The sequence below is a fragment of the Pelobates fuscus genome, chromosome 6 (assembly GCF_036172605.1).
Source record: "Pelobates fuscus isolate aPelFus1 chromosome 6, aPelFus1.pri, whole genome shotgun sequence".
Classification (NCBI taxonomy): domain Eukaryota; kingdom Metazoa; phylum Chordata; class Amphibia; order Anura; family Pelobatidae; genus Pelobates; species Pelobates fuscus.
This window is the reverse complement of record NC_086322.1, coordinates 88,612,229-88,634,420: the sequence shown is the minus strand read 5'-3', so window position 1 is coordinate 88,634,420 and position 22,192 is coordinate 88,612,229. Positions and strand designations below refer to the sequence as shown.

The 22,192-nt window shown below is 47.9% G+C and overlaps 5 protein-coding genes across 5 annotated transcripts; 2 read left to right on the top strand and 3 right to left on the bottom strand.

Annotated features, from left to right (window-relative positions):
• Positions 1-11,804: 11,804 nt before the first annotated feature.
• LOC134615447 (histone H2A type 2-B) lies at positions 11,805-12,197 on the bottom strand. Its single transcript, XM_063459965.1, has one exon. It carries the CDS (start codon positions 12,195-12,197, stop codon positions 11,805-11,807), a length of 393 nt encoding a protein of 130 aa, XP_063316035.1.
• Positions 12,198-12,497: 300 nt separating this feature from the next.
• LOC134615446 (histone H2B 1.1) lies at positions 12,498-12,878 on the top strand. Its single transcript, XM_063459964.1, has one exon. The coding sequence runs from the start codon at positions 12,498-12,500 to the stop codon at positions 12,876-12,878; it is 381 nt and encodes a 126-aa protein (XP_063316034.1).
• A 6,087-nt stretch (positions 12,879-18,965) lies between these two features.
• On the bottom strand, positions 18,966-19,358 carry LOC134615442 (histone H2A type 2-B). The gene has a single exon (XM_063459961.1). The coding sequence runs from the start codon at positions 19,356-19,358 to the stop codon at positions 18,966-18,968; it is 393 nt and encodes a 130-aa protein (XP_063316031.1).
• A 300-nt stretch (positions 19,359-19,658) lies between these two features.
• On the top strand, positions 19,659-20,039 carry LOC134615443 (histone H2B 1.1). The gene has a single exon (XM_063459962.1). The coding sequence runs from the start codon at positions 19,659-19,661 to the stop codon at positions 20,037-20,039; it is 381 nt and encodes a 126-aa protein (XP_063316032.1).
• A 1,277-nt stretch (positions 20,040-21,316) lies between these two features.
• On the bottom strand, positions 21,317-21,628 carry LOC134615444 (histone H4). The gene has a single exon (XM_063459963.1). The coding sequence runs from the start codon at positions 21,626-21,628 to the stop codon at positions 21,317-21,319; it is 312 nt and encodes a 103-aa protein (XP_063316033.1).
• Between the last annotated feature and the right edge of the window lie 564 nt (positions 21,629-22,192).

Below are 22,192 nucleotides of genomic sequence, written 5' to 3'. Positions count from 1 at the left end.
AGCAAGAAAAAGGACCAGAGTAAGTGTAGGACCAGTGTGAGCTGGCCAGCTTGCTAGTGCCGCAAGGCGGCGAAACAATTAAAACTAAGTTGGTGACAGGTGAGGCCCTGCTAGATGCCAAGCGGCTTGAGAGACTCTATCTATGCGTTGACGCGAGGGGATTTCGTGGCCACTGAACGTTGTGGCGGGGTGTCAGCCTCTCGGTGACCAGTAAAGCATAAGACAGAATGGGAGTGACAGGGTAGGCCCTCTCTATGCCACATGCGAGGCAACTAACTATGATTTGGCCCGAGGGGCGTAGTACCTCCGAGTATGAGGATGGGTGTTGGCGTCGCGGGACCACTAACCTAAGGCTAAGAAAGCCAGGGGGAGATAACCTCTATTGGACACCTAAGACTCTGACAGCCAGCCACATCTAGACTAGGTGGGGGGCGAAGTGCGAGACAGGACGTACCTGGGGAAAACATGTAACAAAAACGTAGGGGAGGTATGAGGCAGCAACGTAAGGCAGACCGTACCTGGAGTGTGGAGTAAGCACGTCAGAAACCAGGTGGTCAGGCCGTACAGAGGGAACTAGGAAATAGAACGTGTATTGGGTTACTAAATTAATAGATCAGGGTGGTGCAGTAGACATTGCTTACCTAGATTTCAGTAAGGATTTTGACACTGTTGCACATAGAAGGCTTGTCCATAAACTGAAATCTTGAAGTTTGGATTCCAATATTGTTGAATGGGCAAGGCAGTGGCTGAGTGACAGGCAACAGAGGGTTGTAGTTAATGGAGTATATTCGAGCATGGGCTTGTCACCAGTTGGGTACCTCAGGGATCTGTACCTGGACCCATTCTCTTTAATATTTTTATTAGTGATATTGCAGAAGATATATCTTTTTGCTGACACTACTAAGATATGTAACAGGGTTAATGTTCCAGGAGGGATAAGCAAAATGGCAAATGGTATAGGTAAACTAGAAAAATGGTCAAAGTTGTGGCAACTGACATTGAATGTGGATAAGGGCAAGATAATGCATCTTGGACATAAGATTATTTCTGATGACTCAAAGGTAGGAAGACAATGCTATAGAGCAGCAGGGAGTGCTTGCAGAATGTTTGGTTGTATAGGGAGAGGTATTGGCAGTAGAAAGAGGGAACTGCCCATGCCATTGTACAGAACGGCGACAATAGCCTAGGAACCCTTAACAATAATAATAACGAAGGTGATTGCACAATATTTCAGGAGCTTGAAGACCAAAAGCAGCCGGTGGCACGGCCCCGTTGCTGACAAACCCCGTCAAAAAACGCCTCTTTTGGGGTATTAACAAACACCTGCCTCATAGACGTCTGAATGTTGTTGAGAGTGGTGTAGCGGTATACTCTCGAGGATGGGTTACTACTGCCTGTGGTCGCTCCTTCCATGTTGTGCCCAGCCCTAGAGGGATTAGAGCTGCTAGCCAGTGATTATAGCCGCTTGCAGAAGGGCAATCGTGGTATCACCCAAACACTATTCGAGACCTAGTGAAGGGCGAAAAAAACCCTGTTTATTTCAGGCAAGATACACAGTCTTTATGCACAGACCCCTAGCAACATGAAAACATAAGCCCGCCCAAGCGTCGCTGTCTCTCGGAGATAATGGTATCTCAAGACACAGGAAGCCGAACACACCAAAACCACAAAAATACACACTGTACAGTAACACAACCCTACATGCCATACAATAGCGCCTGGTCTCAGCTATGATCCCTGCAAATAGCGGAGCTATCGGATGTGCAGAGCCCGAGAAATCATCGTACAAAGTCTGGGCTTGAGACTCTGTACATACCCGAAAATAGCTCCACAGAATCACTTGATTTTGTCCGGTGGATTCAAACTTTGCATCTCAACCACGTGATGGCCAATCAGGAGAAAGGCCATGAACCAATTTGCACCAATTGGCACTCAGGGAGGGGAGGTGTTTCGCCGGCAAATGGGTAGAAAGGGCGCCATACCCACATGTGACCACTTGAATGCCTGCATAGTTTTCAGGTTCCCCTGCAGGGGAACGCCCTACCTGCTCCTGAAGGAGCCATAATCACTGTCCAGGGAGGATCCAGGAGCCTCATGCCTGGCCAGCTTCCCCGGCTAGTGATTATGGCTCCTTTAGGAGCAGGTAGGGCGATGCCCCACAGGGGAACGTGAAAGCCATGCGGGCAAGCAAGTGGGATCATGTGGATATAGCACTCAGTGACTGCGTTCATACTTCTTGAGTTTCGGAGGTGTGTCACTGGCCGCGCTGAAGAAAGCCTTAGCCGCAACAGGCTACAGTGGTGTCGCTGGGGGTGGGCATGCCCCCCCCCTACATCATGCTGTGCCCCCCCTTGGGCCCCCTCAAATGCCAGCAACCTGCTGTCCATGTGTTTAAATTCGATTCCCTCGGGCTGTAACAGTGTGTGACAGCCCGAGGGTATGCAGGAGAGAGGAGCTGGAGCGGTGCTGGGGGCTGTCTGTGGCCGGAGGGAGCACTGACAGGCTCCCCGGCACAGGCCGCGCCCCAAATGAAGCCCCACTTCCCGAAAATAAGCCCCGCCCCTGCCGTTAAGCAGCAGCCCATGCTGCTGCTCTGCAAAGGCCAGAAGATGTCTGAGTGTCTGACCCCCAGCAACAGGTAGGCTTGATGTGCTCAGGTGTGTGTGTGTCTCTGCTAGTGAGGAAGCTTGTGTGTGTGTGTATGGACTCAGCAGTCTGTGTGTGTGTGTGTGTGTGGGCTCAGCAGTCTGTGTGTGTGTGTGTATGGACTCAGCAGTCTGTGTGTGTGCGTGTGTATATGGACTCAGCAGTCTGTGTGTGTGCGTGTGTGTGTGTGTATGGACTCAGCAGTCTCTGTGTGTGTGTGTGTGTGTGTGTATGGACTCAGCAGTCTGTGTGTGTATGGACTCATCAGTCTGTGTGTGTGTGTATGGACTCAGCAGTCTGTGTGTGTATGGACTCAGCAGTCTGTGTGTGTGTGTGTGTGTGTATGGACTCAGCAGTCTGTGTGTGTGTGTGTATGGACTCAGCCGTCTGTGTGTGTGTGTGTGTCTGTGTATGGACTCAGCAGTCTGTGTGTGTGTGTGTGTGTGTATGGACTCAGCAGTCTGTGTGTGTGTGTATAGACTCAGCAGTCTGTGTGTGTGTGTGTGTGTGTGTGTGTATGGACTCAGCAGTCTGTGTGTGTGTGTGTATGGACTCAGCAGTCTGTGTGTGTGTGTGTGTGTGTGTGTGTATGGACTCAGCAGTCTGTGTATGGACTCATCAGTCTGTGTGTGTGTGTATGTGTGTATGGACTCAGCAGTCTGTGTATGGACTCATCAGTCTGTGTGTGTGTGTGTATGTGTATATGGACTCAGCAGTCTGTGTGTGTGCGTGTGTGTGTGTATATGGACTCAGCAGTCTGTGTGTGTGTGTGTGTGTGTGTGTGTATGGACTCAGCAGTCTGTGTGTGTGTGTGTGTGTATGGACTCAGCCGTCTGTGTGTGTGTGTGTGTGTGTGTGTGTGTGTGTGTGTATGGACTCAGCAGAATGTGTATGGACTCATCAGTCTGTGTGTGTGTGTATGTGTGTATGGACTCAGCAGTCTGTGTGTGTGTTTGGACTCAGCAGTCTGTGTGTGTGTGTGTGTTTGGACTCAGTAGCAGGGCCGCCATCAGGGCATGACAACCATAACGGTTGTCATGGGCCCGGCGGTCCTGGGGGGCCCGAGCCCCACATTCATTATGTGCACATATATATATCTAGCGATTTTCGCTATATATACGTGCACAGAGGGCGCCCTGCTACCTGTACATTGCAGAGGGGGGCAAAGCAGCACACTCTGTCCTCCTTTCCAGCTGCTCTCTGTCTAACTTTCCTGCGGCCGCCAGAGCGCACAGCACGCAGGCCTGTCTCGCGAGAGTTAGTCAGAGGGGAGCTGGAAAGGAAGACAGTGTGTGTTGCTGGGCCCCCTCTTCAATGTACCGCGGCTGGCACCCTCCACCATGCCACTGGACCAACAGGGAATGCGATCTCCCCCCTCCCTGGCATGGTAAGAACCAGGGAGGGGGGAATAAAATTGAAATATACACACACAAATAAAAAAAATACTACACACACACACATACTAGGTTCACTAAACACACTCTGCACTACACACACACTACATTCACTAAACACACTCTGCACTACACACACACACACACACACTACATTCACTAAACATACTCTGCACTACACATACACTACATTCACTAAACACACTCTGCACTCACTACAAACACTACATTTACTAAACACACTGTGCACTACACACACACTACATTCACTAAACACACTTTGCGCTACACACTACATTCACTATACACATTTTGCTCTACACACACACACTACATTCACTATACACATTTTGCACTACACACACTACATTCACTAAACACATTCTGCACTACACATACTCACACTACATTCACTAAACACACTCTGCCCTACACACACACTACATTCACTAAACACACTTTGCACTACATTCACTAAGCACACTTTGCACTACACACACACACACTACATTCACTATACACACACATTTCACTCACTACACACTACATTTACTAAACACGCTCGGTACTACACACACACACACACTACATTCATTAAACACACTTTGCACTACACACAAACACACACACACTGCATTCACTATACACACGTTGCACTCACTAGTTGCATTTTACATTTACTAAACACACTTTGCACTCACTACAAACACACTACATTCACTATACACACTACATTCACTATACACACTACATCCACTACAAAAACACACACTCTGCATTCACTATACACACCTACATTCACTACACACACACTCTGCATCTAATGCATGCATACAAACATTACATACATTACACTAAATGTACAATCTGCATCCACTATACACACTGCATCCATGACACACATACTGCATCCACTATACACACTGCATCCATGACACAAATACCGCATCCACTACACACATTCTACATCCACTATACACACTGCATCCATGACACACATTCTACATCCACTATACACACACACTTCATCCTTGTGGGCGGACTTGGTGCTGGCCCCGGGGGCCCAGATCTTGATCTGTGTCAGGGGCCCTAAAATTTCTGATGGCAGTCCTACTCAGCAGTCTGTGTGTGTGTGTAAGGACTCAGCAGTCTGTGTGTGTGTGTTTGTGTGTGTGTGTATGGACTCAGCAGTCTGTGTGTGTGTATGAACTCAGCAGTCTGTATGTGTGTAAAGACTCAACAATCTGTGTGTGTGTGTGTGTGTGTTTATGGACTCAGCAGTCTCTGCCTGTGTATGGACTCAGCAGCCTGTGTGTCTGTGGGTGTATGGACTCAGCAGTCTGTGCGTGTGTATGGATTCAGCAGTCTGTGGGTGTATGGACTCAGCAGTCTGTGGGTGTATGGACTCAGCAGTCTGTGTATGTGTGTGTGTGTGTGTGGACTCAGCAGTCTGTGTGTGTGTATGGAATCAGCAGTATGTGTGTGTGTGTGTGTGTGTCTGTGTATGGACTCAGCAGTCTGTGTGTGTGTGTCTGTGTATGGACTCAGCAGTCTGTGTGTGTATATGGACTCAGCAGTCTGTGTCTGTACTCAGCAGTCTGTATGTCTGTGTGTGTGTGTATGGACTCAGCAGTCTGTATGTCTGTGTGTGTGTGTATGGACTCAGCAGTCTGTGTGTGTGTATGGAATCAGCAGTATGTGTGTGTGTGTGTCTGTGTATGGACTCAGCAGTCTGTGTGTGTGTGTGTGTGTCTGTGTATGGACTCAGCAGTCTGTGTGTGTATATGGACTCAGCAGTCTGTGTCTGTACTCAGCAGTCTGTATGTCTGTGTGTGTGTGTATGGACTCAGCAGTCTGTATGTCTGTATGTCTGTGTGTATGGACTCAGCAGTCTGTGTGTACGTGTATAAATCAGCCTGTGTGCATTCAGCAACGCCTGTGTGCATTCAGAAATCTGTGTGTGTGTGTGTGTGTGTGTATGTATTCACACCTCTGCCGGTAAGTCTTGCATGATGCCGACCTCTGTGTATTGATGGCTCCGCCGGCGACTCTACCAGCCACAGTCCGGCCGGTATTTGCCGTGGTGCTAACCTGGTGCGGCTGTACTAGGGTCAGAGTGCCCCTCGTGTCTCTTAGCCCCTGAGCCTCCTTGCCATTTATTTTGACAACTTGCCTATGCTCGGCATGGCTGTCCTCCACAGCTTGTACCGGGGCCATCTCATGAAGCACTGGCCAAATTTCCTGGGTTGCGCCTGGACCACCCCCGTAACGGTTTCCCTCTTCACAGTGGGCTCCGGCTCAGGGCTGGTTAGATGGGGGTCAGTTCCACTCCATCCGGATTTGCTGGGGGCAGTTGTTCCTGTAATGCCTGGGCTGTTTACAAGGGTAAACAGCGAGGGTTGGTGCGATGTGGCTCTACTGTGGTAGCCATGGGGTGCTGTGTGGAGGGCTGGGGGTTATAGGGTTGAGGTAGTGGGGTGTGGGGCCGAGGGAGGCAGTGACAGTATGTGGAGGGTGTAGTGTGACAGTGTGTGTGAGGGGGTAGTGTGACAACTTGGGGCAGTGCCATTGTGGGGGAGGGAGTAGTCTGATAGTGTGGGGCAATGACAGTGTGAGGCAGTGTGACAGTGTGGGACAATGACATTGTAGGAGTGGGGCAGTGACATTGTGGTGTAGGGGACAGTGTGTGTTGGGAGTGGCAGTGTGACAGCTTGCGGCAGTGACATTGTGGTGGAGGGGGCAGCGTGACAGTGTATGTTGGGAGTTGGCAGTGCGACAGCTTGGGGCCTGTGACATTGTGGTGGAGGGGACAGTGTGTGTTTGGAGGCGGCAGTGTGACAGCTTGGGTAAGTGACATTGTGGGGGAGGGAGTAGTCTAACAGTGTGGGGCAGTGGGACAGTGACACTGTGGGCAATGGGACAGTGACAATGTGATGGAGGGGGCAGTGTGACAACTTGGGGCAGTTATATTGTGGGAGAGGGAGTAGTCTGACAGTGTGGGACAGTGACAGTGTGGACAATGGGACAGTGACATTGTGAAGGAGCAGCAGAGCCACTTGATGAGGGTGCAGAGACATGCGACTAGAAAGCGGGGCTACATCGCGAGTAGTTGGCAAGCCGTGAATGCGGCAGCAAATCACTAGATGGAACATTTCTGTCTCAATTTGACTTCCATTATGTCATGCACATCGGGCAACTGCCCTGAATCAGCCATGCGGAAGTCAATTCCGCTATTGCACAATATTTTTTTCATAACTCCATGGGAGCTGAATTGTACCCTTGGGGGTAAGCTTACCTTGGGTTGGGAAATCCATGCCAACCAATAGGAGAAGGAGCTGCCATTCAAACTTGTTTGCGCCATTTATCACGATTGGTCGGCGAGCCCTCAAGGGCTTAGCTTGTAACTCCTCCCCTCTGTGAGTGCTGATTGGTTGCTGCATGGTTTAGGCGTGTAGTTTGACTCTACAGGCCTAAACCAAGTGGAACTATTTGTGAGAATGTACAGAGTGTTAAGCCCAGACTTTATATGATGATTTCTCTGGCTCTGTACATCCGATCGCCCCGCTATTTGCAGGGATTATAGCTGGGACCAGGAGCTATTTGGTGATGTATGGCATGGGGTTGTGTTACTGTATTGGGTGAGTTTTGGTTTTTTTGTGTGTTCGGCTTCCTGTGTCCGGGAGATACCATTATCTCCCAGACACAGCGATGCCTGTGCATAAATACTTTGTATCTTTCCTACAATAAACAGTTCTTGTTTACCCTTCCCTAAGTCTCGACTAGTGTTTGGGTGATACCACGCTTGCCTTCCTGCAAAATACTATAATCACTGGTTTGCAGCTATAATCACTCTAGGACTGGGCACAACTAGGAAGGGGCGACCACAGGCGGTAGTAACCCATTCTCGAGAGGGTATACCGCCACATCACCCTCCGCTAAAGGGAACATTGAAAAGCTCCTGTAGGATCTACAAGCGGTTAGGAAAGCAGACCTAGCAGAAAGCAAACTGAAATAGGCAGCCTGAATCGACTCATTAGCGACGTTAAATACCGAGAGGAGGAACGAGAGGGACTACTGACTGTGACCCATACACAAACGATAAGATCTCCCAACAGGTCCAGAGGCTTAACCGCACAGTACCATCACTGGAAGCACAACATCGACATAAAAATATCTGGTCCTGAGGGGCACAAGAAACAGTGGGCCCAGATGCCCACTCCACTGTTGATATGGAGGACTTTCATATTAAAATATTTGATGATGGGGGCAGGGCCAGGCCGCCGAGCGAGATGGTCGCATGTCAGACCAGCTCCCGAAATTTACAACGGAAGAACAAGCAATCAGTTTATTTTGGCATAAAAAGTTGACAAAAATCAGTGAAACACATCGGGTGGAGAGTACCGGACCCAGGGTGAGGCTGGCCCGACCGGTTTCAGTCCCCTGGGGGATGAATCCTCACTGGCATCAACGAGGCCTACTCCGGCGGTGAGTGGGGCAGACGGTCGCTGCCCCGCTATCCTGCTCATCGGTGCTCAGACAGGAGCCAGACCCGTGGAGCTGTGGCCCCGTTCCCCCCCCCCATGGACTGGGGGGGTGATCCCGGTCCCCACCCCCGCATGCCCCGACCATCCCGGGAGCAGCAGCAGGGCCGCCTGGATCCAGCACCAAAGCGCAGCGTGCAAGATGGCGGAGACCAAGGATGCTGGCACCAAAACCGGCAGTGAGGCTCAGAAGCGACCCACACCGCTCCCCCTGCACAGAATAAACTTGCGGGCAGCACCGGCTAGAAGCGGCACCTTCACAAGAGACCACAGAGCACAGAGTCCACCTTTAAAATGGCGGAGACTGCATGCCCAGCTATCCATGCCCGAGGGCTGACTGAGGCACCCTCCCTTCTGACTTCTCAAGGACGGACTGCCGAAGGACGCCAAGCAGGAACAGGCGAGCACATCCTCATACCCCACTAGCCTCACTACAGAGGGACAACAACTTAACCTTACCTTCCACACTGCATGCGGGCCAACGAACGCGGATTAACCACCTACAGCCACCATACTGTACACGATGATCGGCACGGCAACAGGGACTCTTTTCCCGCCTAAGACAGACACTCGTCTGGATCGTCCATACAGGGACTGCCACCATACGAACATGACACACATCGGGACTATAACTACCATAGCAGTCCTTATATCCCCTTTTATTTAAATGCTTCGAGATATATTTAGGGGGGTCCCTTGGCAGGCGACCACTGACTGCCCATCAAAAGTGTACTCACAAGGGTAATTCCATCTCCTGAAAGAGTAACTATGCGGCTGTTAATATACATATATTTGTGTGTACCTAACATTAATGCGGAGCACTGTATATCACCTAGCCTAACATACCCTCATTTTGTTATAGCTATCCTTGACTACAATACAATTGGTAGTCAGTGGTCTTTATTATATAATATGTCTGTCTAGCATGTAACCTAACGTTTAATAATTAACCTGTCCCAACCGAGTACAGCCTTGCATGTAAGCTACTATACGTTGACAGTATTAAGTCGAGAAGACAACCGTATTAAAGCGAGAGATAACCGTATTAAAGCAAGAGATAACCGTATTAAGGCGAGAGATAACAGTATTAAAGCGAGAGATAACAATATTAAAGCGAGAGGAAACAGTATCAATGCGAGAGATTACAGTATTAAAGCAAGAGATAACAGTATTTAGCCACAGCATGTTACTATATATATATAAAATGAGGTTGATAATCATAGGAGACTTTGTCAATATGTTATGACGACCCCATCCTGTACAACTCTTGAACGTCTCCCTCTCTTTTTTCTGTACCCCCATAATCACATGCCTCAACAAAAATAAAGAATTTAAAAAATAAATAAAATATTTGATGATTTGCCATTCTCCGTCCTGATGGAGTGGCGAAGATGCAGGTACTCTGGTGGTGGGTGCCTCAAGGAGATTCTGTGTCAACACTGTCGGCTGGAGAGTCACTTGCACCCTTCAATTGACGCCTCTACGACTATCGAGGGTGAATGTAGATCCACCCAAAGCCGTAATCAGTCTGAGACGAGGTGGTGAGGAGAAGAGCCAAGACCCTCTATAAACCACCCGGCCTGGCATATGGGTTGCATTGGGGCTGTTTGTTTTCCCAGACACACTGTCTATTTGACACAACCTGCTTTTATTTTTGGTTTTACAGTAATGCATTTTTTCTTTTGTACTTACCTTGTGAAAGTTAATGTTGTACTTTTCCTGTGAGAGGGAGGGTATTTAAATAGCTGGGAATGATGGCCTGTGGGCGAGGGAACCTGTGTGTAAGCCAGGTGTGGGAAAGGTGGCCTGTAGTGACCCTAATTGAGACTACCCCTCCTCTACCATTTTGCACCAGTGGGCTTACCTAGAGGACAGAAGGCTGTTTTAAAGGAAATCTAGGCTGCCCATGGGTTGGGTCTGTGGACCGTGAATAGTCCAGCCCCACAATGAGGTCTCAGTGAAAACCATTTTTAGAAAAAGTCGCTTGGCTTTGAGAATATTATCTCGAGTGGTATATAAAATCCCTTGCCGTGTGAATGTGTGCATGCATGTCCTGATGTGTGGATGGAGGCAGTTAGCTGACCCACTGTGCAAGGGAGAAGAAAATAGGGAGGAGGCCCAGGCTTTGATGATTGACCCTCAACCTCATGTTGATTAGATTTGCCTCATTTCTAGTGATATGAAAGTATACAAATTTAAGCCTACTAGAATTTACAAAATATGGGAAAGCTATGACTTTATGTGTCTTACTTGAATGATACCACATCAAGAATAAATATATATTTATTTATTTTTTTTTAAAGGGGGAGGGGAGAGGGTTTTTGGTTCATCTATATTTTTAGTGTTTAGAAATATGGAAAACAAAATAAACAACGTAGTACAATTAAAGCAGAACAGTAATACATTTCCAAAAGGTTTGTACATGTGAAGGAGAGCACATCCCAAAATACAGCATGAAATCTTACAATACTACTTACTTAGACCTATCTTGGCAATACGGAATTTAGTTACACCGTATGGCATACTGGCTTATTTTGAAGCAGGAGAGGACCCCCACATGGCCATATGGTGTGACTAAATCCCACCTAGGAGAAATCTGACTGGCTTTGGAGTTGAGATTTTTTTTTTTGTGGCATGATTGGAAGTCACTTGAAATTGGAATTTGCCGCCCTCTTTTGCATTACCAGTAGAAAGAGAGGCATGCTCATTCACTAAAACCTGAATTATAAAATTGAGGCAAAAAAACCCCAAAAGATCTCAAGTTTAATTGAATCTACCGATGTGTGAAAATCGGGATGGATTGGAGTCTTTACTTCCTTCCACCTTATAATGATATGCAGCACTTTCCTATTGTTCACAATAGTGACTTAACTATTAATCCGCTTTTGATCGATTTCTTGTGTTTCACTAAAGACTCCCCAGTGTATAACAAGTAGTAATAGCAATGGTTAGAAAGGGAAAGTCCGCTAGGTGTGTTTTAATGGAAATTTGAAAAGCATCACTTAGTTCGTTAGCCGAATTACAGAGACTGTAAAAAAGAGGTATTAGACCCTTAAATACTAAATTCCCTTTGACGTGTCACTGTAGTGAATAACCGTATAAGAATGTAGCAAGACAGTGATCACCTCCATACAGTCATATATCAGTGTGAGCTCTTTCTGGGGATTGTGGGTGGCTCTTAAAAGAGCCTTTGTGTAAGTTTGGGAGCTGAGGGACAGTGGAGTTACTTGCTCTTGGCTGGCTTGTGGCTGTCGGTTTTCTTGGGCAGTAAAACAGCCTGGATATTGGGCAATACCCCACCCTGGGCTATGGTGACCCCTCCGAGCAGTTTGTTGAGCTCCTCGTCGTTGCGCACAGCGAGCTGCAGATGGCGGGGGATGATGCGGGTCTTCTTGTTGTCTCGGGCTGCATTCCCAGCCAGTTCCAGGATCTCGGCGGTCAGATACTCCAGCACTGCAGCCAGATAGACCGGAGCTCCGGCTCCAACCCGCTCGGCATAATTGCCCTTTCTGAGCAGCCTGTGGACACGGCCGACTGGGAACTGCAGACCTGCTCTGGATGATCGGGTCTTGGCTTTAGCCCTGACTTTGCCGCCCTGTTTGCCTCTTCCTGACATTTTCAAAACGAAATCGAATTATCGTCTAGACCTTGGCGCCCCCTGCACGGCTATTTATACCATCTCAGATACCGCGAGCTCTAATCTAATTGGTTGCATTTTAAAGCCACCAATCAGCGTCCGACTCAGAAAGTAACCAATCGCTGTAGGTTACCGCGTTCCATGCTCAATGCTCTTACTGAACGAACCAATAGAAAATGCACACAGGTCAGGCTTTACTGCCAGGGCTTCTATATATAGAGCAGCTGGGGAACGTGTTCCTTATTCTGTTGAAAATTTCGTAAGATTTCTCTGATCATCATGCCTGAACCAGCCAAGTCCGCTCCCGCACCCAAGAAGGGCTCTAAAAAAGCCGTGACCAAGACCCAGAAGAAGGATGGGAAGAAGCGCAGAAAGAGCAGGAAGGAGAGCTATGCCATCTACGTGTACAAGGTGCTGAAACAGGTCCACCCCGACACCGGTATCTCCTCCAAGGCCATGGGGATCATGAACTCCTTTGTCAATGATATCTTCGAGCGCATCGCAGGGGAAGCCTCCCGTCTGGCTCACTATAACAAGCGCTCCACCATCACCTCCCGGGAGATCCAGACCGCTGTACGGCTCTTACTGCCCGGAGAGCTGGCCAAACACGCCGTGTCTGAGGGCACCAAGGCAGTGACCAAGTACACCAGCGCCAAGTAAAGACCCGTCACCCAAACTCTAATAACACAAAGGCTCTTCTAAGAGCCACCCACACAATCCACGAGAGAGCTGTGACTATGGACTCAGCAGTCTGTGTGTGTATATGGACTCAGCAGTCTGTGTCTGTACTCAGCAGTCTGTATGTCTGTGTGTGTGTGTATGGACTCAGCAGTCTGTATGTCTGTATGTCTGTGTGTATGGACTCAGCAGTCTGTGTGTACGTGTATAAATCAGCCTGTGTGCATTCAGCAACGCCTGTGTGCATTCAGAAATCTGTGTGTGTGTGTGTGTGTGTGTGTGTATGTATTCACACCTCTGCCGGTAAGTCTTGCATGATGCCGACCTCTGTGTATTGATGGCTCCGCCGGCGACTCTACCAGCCACAGTCCGGCCGGTATTTGCCGTGGTGCTAACCTGGTGCGGCTGTACTAGGGTCAGAGTGCCCCTCGTGTCTCTTAGCCCCTGAGCCTCCTTGCCATTTATTTTGACAACTTGCCTATGCTCGGCATGGCTGTCCTCCACAGCTTGTACCGGGGCCATCTCATGAAGCACTGGCCAAATTTCCTGGGTTGCGCCTGGACCACCCCCGTAACGGTTTCCCTCTTCACAGTGGGCTCCGGCTCAGGGCTGGTTAGATGGGGGTCAGTTCCACTCCATCCGGATTTGCTGGGGGCAGTTGTTCCTGTAATGCCTGGGCTGTTTACAAGGGTAAACAGCGAGGGTTGGTGCGATGTGGCTCTACTGTGGTAGCCATGGGGTGCTGTGTGGAGGGCTGGGGGTTATAGGGTTGAGGTAGTGGGGTGTGGGGCCGAGGGAGGCAGTGACAGTATGTGGAGGGTGTAGTGTGACAGTGTGTGTGAGGGGGTAGTGTGAAAACTTGGGGCAGTGCCATTGTGGGGGAGGGAGTAGTCTGATAGTGTGGGGCAATGACAGTGTGAGGCAGTGTGACAGTGTGGGACAATGACATTGTAGGAGTGGGGCAGTGACATTGTGGTGTAGGGGACAGTGTGTGTTGGGAGTGGCAGTGTGACAGCTTGCGGCAGTGACATTGTGGTGGAGGGGGCAGCGTGACAGTGTATGTTGGGAGTTGGCAGTGCGACAGCTTGGGGCCTGTGACATTGTGGTGGAGGGGACAGTGTGTGTTTGGAGGCGGCAGTGTGACAGCTTGGGTAAGTGACATTGTGGGGGAGGGAGTAGTCTAACAGTGTGGGGCAGTGGGACAGTGACACTGTGGGCAATGGGACAGTGACAATGTGATGGAGGGGGCAGTGTGACAACTTGGGGCAGTTATATTGTGGGAGAGGGAGTAGTCTGACAGTGTGGGACAGTGACAGTGTGGACAATGGGACAGTGACATTGTGAAGGAGCAGCAGAGCCACTTGATGAGGGTGCAGAGACATGCGACTAGAAAGCGGGGCTACATCGCGAGTAGTTGGCAAGCCGTGAATGCGGCAGCAAATCACTAGATGGAACATTTCTGTCTCAATTTGACTTCCATTATGTCATGCACATCGGGCAACTGCCCTGAATCAGCCATGCGGAAGTCAATTCCGCTATTGCACAATATTTTTTTCATAACTCCATGGGAGCTGAATTGTACCCTTGGGGGTAAGCTTACCTTGGGTTGGGAAATCCATGCCAACCAATAGGAGAAGGAGCTGCCATTCAAACTTGTTTGCGCCATTTATCACGATTGGTCGGCGAGCCCTCAAGGGCTTAGCTTGTAACTCCTCCCCTCTGTGAGTGCTGATTGGTTGCTGCATGGTTTAGGCGTGTAGTTTGACTCTACAGGCCTAAACCAAGTGGAACTATTTGTGAGAATGTACAGAGTGTTAAGCCCAGACTTTATATGATGATTTCTCTGGCTCTGTACATCCGATCGCCCCGCTATTTGCAGGGATTATAGCTGGGACCAGGAGCTATTTGGTGATGTATGGCATGGGGTTGTGTTACTGTATTGGGTGAGTTTTGGGTTTTTTGTGTGTTCGGCTTCCTGTGTCCGGGAGATACCATTATCTCCCAGACACAGCGATGCCTGTGCATAAATACTTTGTATCTTTCCTACAATAAACAGTTCTTGTTTACCCTTCCCTAAGTCTCGACTAGTGTTTGGGTGATACCACGCTTGCCTTCCTGCAAAATACTATAATCACTGGTTTGCAGCTATAATCACTCTAGGACTGGGCACAACTAGGAAGGGGCGACCACAGGCGGTAGTAACCCATTCTCGAGAGGGTATACCGCCACATCACCCTCCGCTAAAGGGAACATTGAAAAGCTCCTGTAGGATCTACAAGCGGTTAGGAAAGCAGACCTAGCAGAAAGCAAACTGAAATAGGCAGCCTGAATCGACTCATTAGCGACGTTAAATACCGAGAGGAGGAACGAGAGGGACTACTGACTGTGACCCATACACAAACGATAAGATCTCCCAACAGGTCCAGAGGCTTAACCGCACAGTACCATCACTGGAAGCACAACATCGACATAAAAATATCTGGTCCTGAGGGGCACAAGAAACAGTGGGCCCAGATGCCCACTCCACTGTTGATATGGAGGACTTTCATATTAAAATATTTGATGATGGGGGCAGGGCCAGGCCGCCGAGCGAGATGGTCGCATGTCAGACCAGCTCCCGAAATTTACAACGGAAGAACAAGCAATCAGTTTATTTTGGCATAAAAAGTTGACAAAAATCAGTGAAACACATCGGGTGGAGAGTACCGGACCCAGGGTGAGGCTGGCCCGACCGGTTTCAGTCCCCTGGGGGATGAATCCTCACTGGCATCAACGAGGCCTACTCCGGCGGTGAGTGGGGCAGACGGTCGCTGCCCCGCTATCCTGCTCATCGGTGCTCAGACAGGAGCCAGACCCGTGGAGCTTTGGCCCCGTTCCCCCCCCCCATGGACCGGGGGGGTGATCCCGGTCCCCACCCCCGCATGCCCCGACCATCCCGGGAGCAGCAGCAGGGCCGCCTGGATCCAGCACCAAAGCGCAGCGTGCAAGATGGCGGAGACCAAGGATGCTGGCACCAAAACCGGCAGTGAGGCTCAGAAGCGACCCACACCGCTCCCCCTGCACAGAATAAACTTGCGGGCAGCACCGGCTAGAAGCGGCACCTTCACAAGAGACCACAGAGCGCAGAGTCCACCTTTAAAATGGCGGAGACTGCATGCCCAGCTATCCATGCCCGAGGGCTGACTGAGGCACCCTCCCTTCTGACTTCTCAAGGACGGACTGCCGAAGGACGCCAAGCAGGAACAGGCGAGCACATCCTCATACCCCACTAGCCTCACTACAGAGGGACAACAACTTAACCTTACCTTCCACACTGCATGCGGGCCAACGAACGCGGATTAACCACCTACAGCCACCATACTGTACACGATGATCGGCACGGCAACAGGGACTCTTTTCCCGCCTAAGACAGACACTCGTCTGGATCGCCCATACAGGGACTGCCACCATACGAACATGACACACATCGGGACTATAACTACCATAGCAGTCCTTATATCCCCTTTTATTTAAATGCTTCGAGATATATTTAGGGGGGTCCCTTGGCAGGCGACCACTGACTGCCCATCAAAAGTGTACTCACAAGGGTAATTCCATCTCCTGAAAGAGTAACTATGCGGCTGTTAATATACATATATTTGTGTGTACCTAACATTAATGCAGAGCACTGTATATCACCTAGCCTAACATACCCTCATTTTGTTATAGCTATCCTTGACTACAATACAATTGGTAGTCAGTGGTCTTTATTATATAATATGTCTGTCTAGCATGTAACCTAACGTTTAATAATTAACCTGTCCCAACCGAGTACAGCCTTGCATGTAAGCTACTATACGTTGACAGTATTAAGTCGAGAAGACAACCGTATTAAAGCGAGAGATAACCGTATTAAAGCGAGAGATAACCGTATTAAGGCGAGAGATAACAGTATTAAAGCGAGAGATAACAATATTAAAGCGAGAGGAAACAGTATCAATGCGAGAGATTACAGTATTAAAGCAAGAGATAACAGTATTTAGCCACAGCATGTTACTATATATATATAAAATGAGGTTGATAATCATAGGAGACTTTGTCAATATGTTATGACGACCCCATCCTGTACAACTCTTGAACGTCTCCCTCTCTTTTTTCTGTACCCCCATAATCACATGCCTCAACAAAAATAAAGAATTTAAAAAATAAATAAAATATTTGATGATTTGCCATTCTCCGTCCTGATGGAGTGGCGAAGATGCAGGTACTCTGGTGGTGGGTGCCTCAAGGAGATTCTGTGTCAACACTGTCGGCTGGAGAGTCACTTGCACCCTTCAATTGACGCCTCTACGACTATCGAGGGTGAATGTAGATCCACCCAAAGCCGTAATCAGTCTGAGACGAGGTGGTGAGGAGAAGAGCCAAGACCCTCTATAAACCACCCGGCCTGGCATATGGGTTGCATTGGGGCTGTTTGTTTTCCCAGACACACTGTCTATTTGACACAACCTGCTTTTATTTTTGGTTTTACAGTAATGCATTTTTTCTTTTGTACTTACCTTGTGAAAGTTAATGTTGTACTTTTCCTGTGAGAGGGAGGGTATTTAAATAGCTGGGAATGATGGCCTGTGGGCGAGGGAACCTGTGTGTAAGCCAGGTGTGGGAAAGGTGGCCTGTAGTGACCCTAATTGAGACTACCCCTCCTCTACCATTTTGCACCAGTGGGCTTACCTAGAGGACAGAAGGCTGTTTTAAAGGAAATCTAGGCTGCCCATGGGTTGGGTCTGTGGACCGTGAATAGTCCAGCCCCACAATGAGGTCTCAGTGAAAACCATTTTTAGAAAAAGTCGCTTGGCTTTGAGAATATTATCTCGAGTGGTATATAAAATCCCTTGCCGTGTGAATGTGTGCATGCATGTCCTGATGTGTGGATGGAGGCAGTTAGCTGACCCACTGTGCAAGGGAGAAGAAAATAGGGAGGAGGCCCAGGCTTTGATGATTGACCCTCAACCTCATGTTGATTAGATTTGCCTCATTTCTAGTGATATGAAAGTATACAAATTTAAGCCTACTAGAATTTACAAAATATGGGAAAGCTATGACTTTATGTGTCTTACTTGAATGATACCACATCAAGAATAAATATATATTTATTTATTTTTTTTTAAAGGGGGAGGGGAGAGGGTTTTTGGTTCATCTATATTTTTAGTGTTTAGAAATATGGAAAACAAAATAAACAACGTAGTACAATTAAAGCAGAACAGTAATACATTTCCAAAAGGTTTGTACATGTGAAGGAGAGCACATCCCAAAATACAGCATGAAATCTTACAATACTACTTACTTAGACCTATCTTGGCAATACGGAATTTAGTTACACCGTATGGCATACTGGCTTATTTTGAAGCAGGAGAGGACCCCCACATGGCCATATGGTGTGACTAAATCCCACCTAGGAGAAATCTGACTGGCTTTGGAGTTGAGATTTTTTTTTTTGTGGCATGATTGGAAGTCACTTGAAATTGGAATTTGCCGCCCTCTTTTGCATTACCAGTAGAAAGAGAGGCATGCTCATTCACTAAAACCTGAATTATAAAATTGAGGCAAAAAAACCCCAAAAGATCTCAAGTTTAATTGAATCTACCGATGTGTGAAAATCGGGATGGATTGGAGTCTTTACTTCCTTCCACCTTATAATGATATGCAGCACTTTCCTATTGTTCACAATAGTGACTTAACTATTAATCCGCTTTTGATCGATTTCTTGTGTTTCACTAAAGACTCCCCAGTGTATAACAAGTAGTAATAGCAATGGTTAGAAAGGGAAAGTCCGCTAGGTGTGTTTTAATGGAAATTTGAAAAGCATCACTTAGTTCGTTAGCCGAATTACAGAGACTGTAAAAAAGAGGTATTAGACCCTTAAATACTAAATTCCCTTTGACGTGTCACTGTAGTGAATAACCGTATAAGAATGTAGCAAGACAGTGATCACCTCCATACAGTCATATATCAGTGTGAGCTCTTTCTGGGGATTGTGGGTGGCTCTTAAAAGAGCCTTTGTGTAAGTTTGGGAGCTGAGGGACAGTGGAGTTACTTGCTCTTGGCTGGCTTGTGGCTGTCGGTTTTCTTGGGCAGTAAAACAGCCTGGATATTGGGCAATACCCCACCCTGGGCTATGGTGACCCCTCCGAGCAGTTTGTTGAGCTCCTCGTCGTTGCGCACAGCGAGCTGCAGATGGCGGGGGATGATGCGGGTCTTCTTGTTGTCTCGGGCTGCATTCCCAGCCAGTTCCAGGATCTCGGCGGTCAGATACTCCAGCACTGCAGCCAGATAGACCGGAGCTCCGGCTCCAACCCGCTCGGCATAATTGCCCTTTCTGAGCAGCCTGTGGACACGGCCGACTGGGAACTGCAGACCTGCTCTGGATGATCGGGTCTTGGCTTTAGCCCTGACTTTGCCGCCCTGTTTGCCTCTTCCTGACATTTTCAAAACGAAATCGAATTATCGTCTAGACCTTGGCGCCCCCTGCACGGCTATTTATACCATCTCAGATACCGCGAGCTCTAATCTAATTGGTTGCATTTTAAAGCCACCAATCAGCGTCCGACTCAGAAAGTAACCAATCGCTGTAGGTTACCGCGTTCCATGCTCAATGCTCTTACTGAACGAACCAATAGAAAATGCACACAGGTCAGGCTTTACTGCCAGGGCTTCTATATATAGAGCAGCTGGGGAACGTGTTCCTTATTCTGTTGGAAATTTCGTAAGATTTCTCTGATCATCATGCCTGAACCAGCCAAGTCCGCTCCCGCACCCAAGAAGGGCTCTAAAAAAGCCGTGACCAAGACCCAGAAGAAGGATGGGAAGAAGCGCAGAAAGAGCAGGAAGGAGAGCTATGCCATCTACGTGTACAAGGTGCTGAAACAGGTCCACCCCGACACCGGTATCTCCTCCAAGGCCATGGGGATCATGAACTCCTTTGTCAATGATATCTTCGAGCGCATCGCAGGGGAAGCCTCCCGTCTGGCTCACTATAACAAGCGCTCCACCATCACCTCCCGGGAGATCCAGACCGCTGTACGGCTCTTACTGCCCGGAGAGCTGGCCAAACACGCCGTGTCTGAGGGCACCAAGGCAGTGACCAAGTACACCAGCGCCAAGTAAAGACCCGTCACCCAAACTCTAATAACACAAAGGCTCTTCTAAGAGCCACCCACACAATCCACGAGAGAGCTGTGACTATATTACGAGAGTATTCTCTATGTGCGAAATGTAAAAAGTAATCGATTGTCGCGTTACACTATTTCAATTTTGAAATCTTCTTCAAGCTAAAATAAATTGTAAAACACTCTCAATGGCAGAACCTATAGTGTAACATTTATTCTGCTGGTTATAAAGTATACTAAAAGATACAACAGCCTGAAACTATTATAATGTATCAATCTAGCTTACACATGAAACGTGTTTCCATTCACACTCCTCTCTCACAAATTATACAATGCTGCCATCTCGTGTATACAGATTGCAATGGTTACTTTTTGTTTAATACATATCATGGATCAAACCAGCAATATCAATCTCAATGAATACTTTATAAATTAAAATTAGGAGTTTGGTGGGTCTGTTTCCCTCTTATAATGTATTTATTACCAAATTTATACATTCAGCGTTCTCTGCATGGCGTTTTTAAAGCGGGAAAGTCGGTTACAAAATGGCGAAGTTTAAATCCTGCACGATATAGTCCCCCTGCTGGCTCTGTCACAGCAGCTTTTTGTTCTTCCACTTTCCTCTCCCGCCATTTCCTGGCCACATACTGATTGCAGTTTCATTAAGCAGTATTTTGTGATGATAAAATGCATATAGTTTAACCCTTTCATACTCAGGTGGAAACGACTGCCATATAATTTGTATGGACTGTGATGCTTAGAGAATTCTAATGATTCCTCAAACTACAATTATCACAGTATAGAATGTCTAGTTTTAGGTCTGTTTCGAGGTGTATAAAGTCAGTATGCAGCATGTTTTCCATATAAAAAGCGGGAATGGCTGCTTCGATCACAGCAGCTTTTCTCTCCGGCCGTTTTAGATCACATACTGACTGCAGTTTAGTGCAGAGAGGATTCTAGTCTTACTAACAAGGAAGACTTTAACCCTCTCAGCCTCCAATGCCCTTATTTCATGTTTTATGAGAGCATTGCATTCAAACAGAAAACGAAGCAGGATATTCGGGGAAACATAAGGCAACATTATATGGATAGGAAACACATTGGAGTTTGTGTTACCGGAAGGCTACTCTGTAATTTCTCGTTCTCCAATATGTTGTAGGGAGCATTGAGACAGCCGAGCCATCCTGGTGGAATTATAGCCTTATGAGGGAAGGAGTGGGCGGCTCTGAAAAGAGCCTTTGGTTTGAATGAATTATCGAACATCAGCCGAAACGTTTAACCTCCGAAACCGTAGAGAGTGCGGCCCTGGCGTTTCAGCGCGTACACCACGTCCATGGCGGTGACCGTCTTCCTCTTGGCGTGCTCGGTGTATGTGACGGCATCGCGGATAACGTTCTCCAGGAAGACTTTCAGCACTCCTCGAGTCTCCTCGTAAATGAGGCCGGAGATTCGCTTGACACCTCCTCTGCGAGCCAAACGGCGGATAGCCGGTTTAGTGATCCCCTGGATGTTATCACGGAGCACCTTCCTGTGCCGCTTGGCACCACCTTTACCGAGCCCTTTCCCTCCTTTACCGCGACCAGACATTCTGAGCTGAGACAAGTGGAACAATGAATGCTCCCAACACGGCTGCCTTCTCTTATATGTCTCTTGAGACGACCGAGTGGGGAACTGATAGACAAATCAAACCGTCACTGGGCGGCTCTTGTCGTTGATTGGCTGATGCAGGAGGTTGTGCTTTGCGGTGATTTGCTGAATAGTCATTTTTGAACTAGAGAAAAAAAAACGCCAGCGGGAAAGGTTTCTACCGTATTCGAATTTGCAGCTCCGGCAAGTATTCAGTGCAGACTGCATTTACTGATAAAATGTTTCATTTTCCTTCCCTTTGCTTCATACATAATAGACAAATCCTGTAATAGCACGGAATGCAGGTAAAGAGATTAAAAGTAAATATGTCTCGATAAATTATTTAGCTAAAGACATAATTATAATCTTTTAATTTTTACACTGATTGTATGTATTACACATAGTATCTCTTAGTTCTGGATCGAATTATGTAATTAATCAATTAACGCAGTACCTATACATGGCCACTAGATGGCAGTGTAACATTGAAAGAGCATGCGTTGTGCTCAGTATTTCAATCTACAC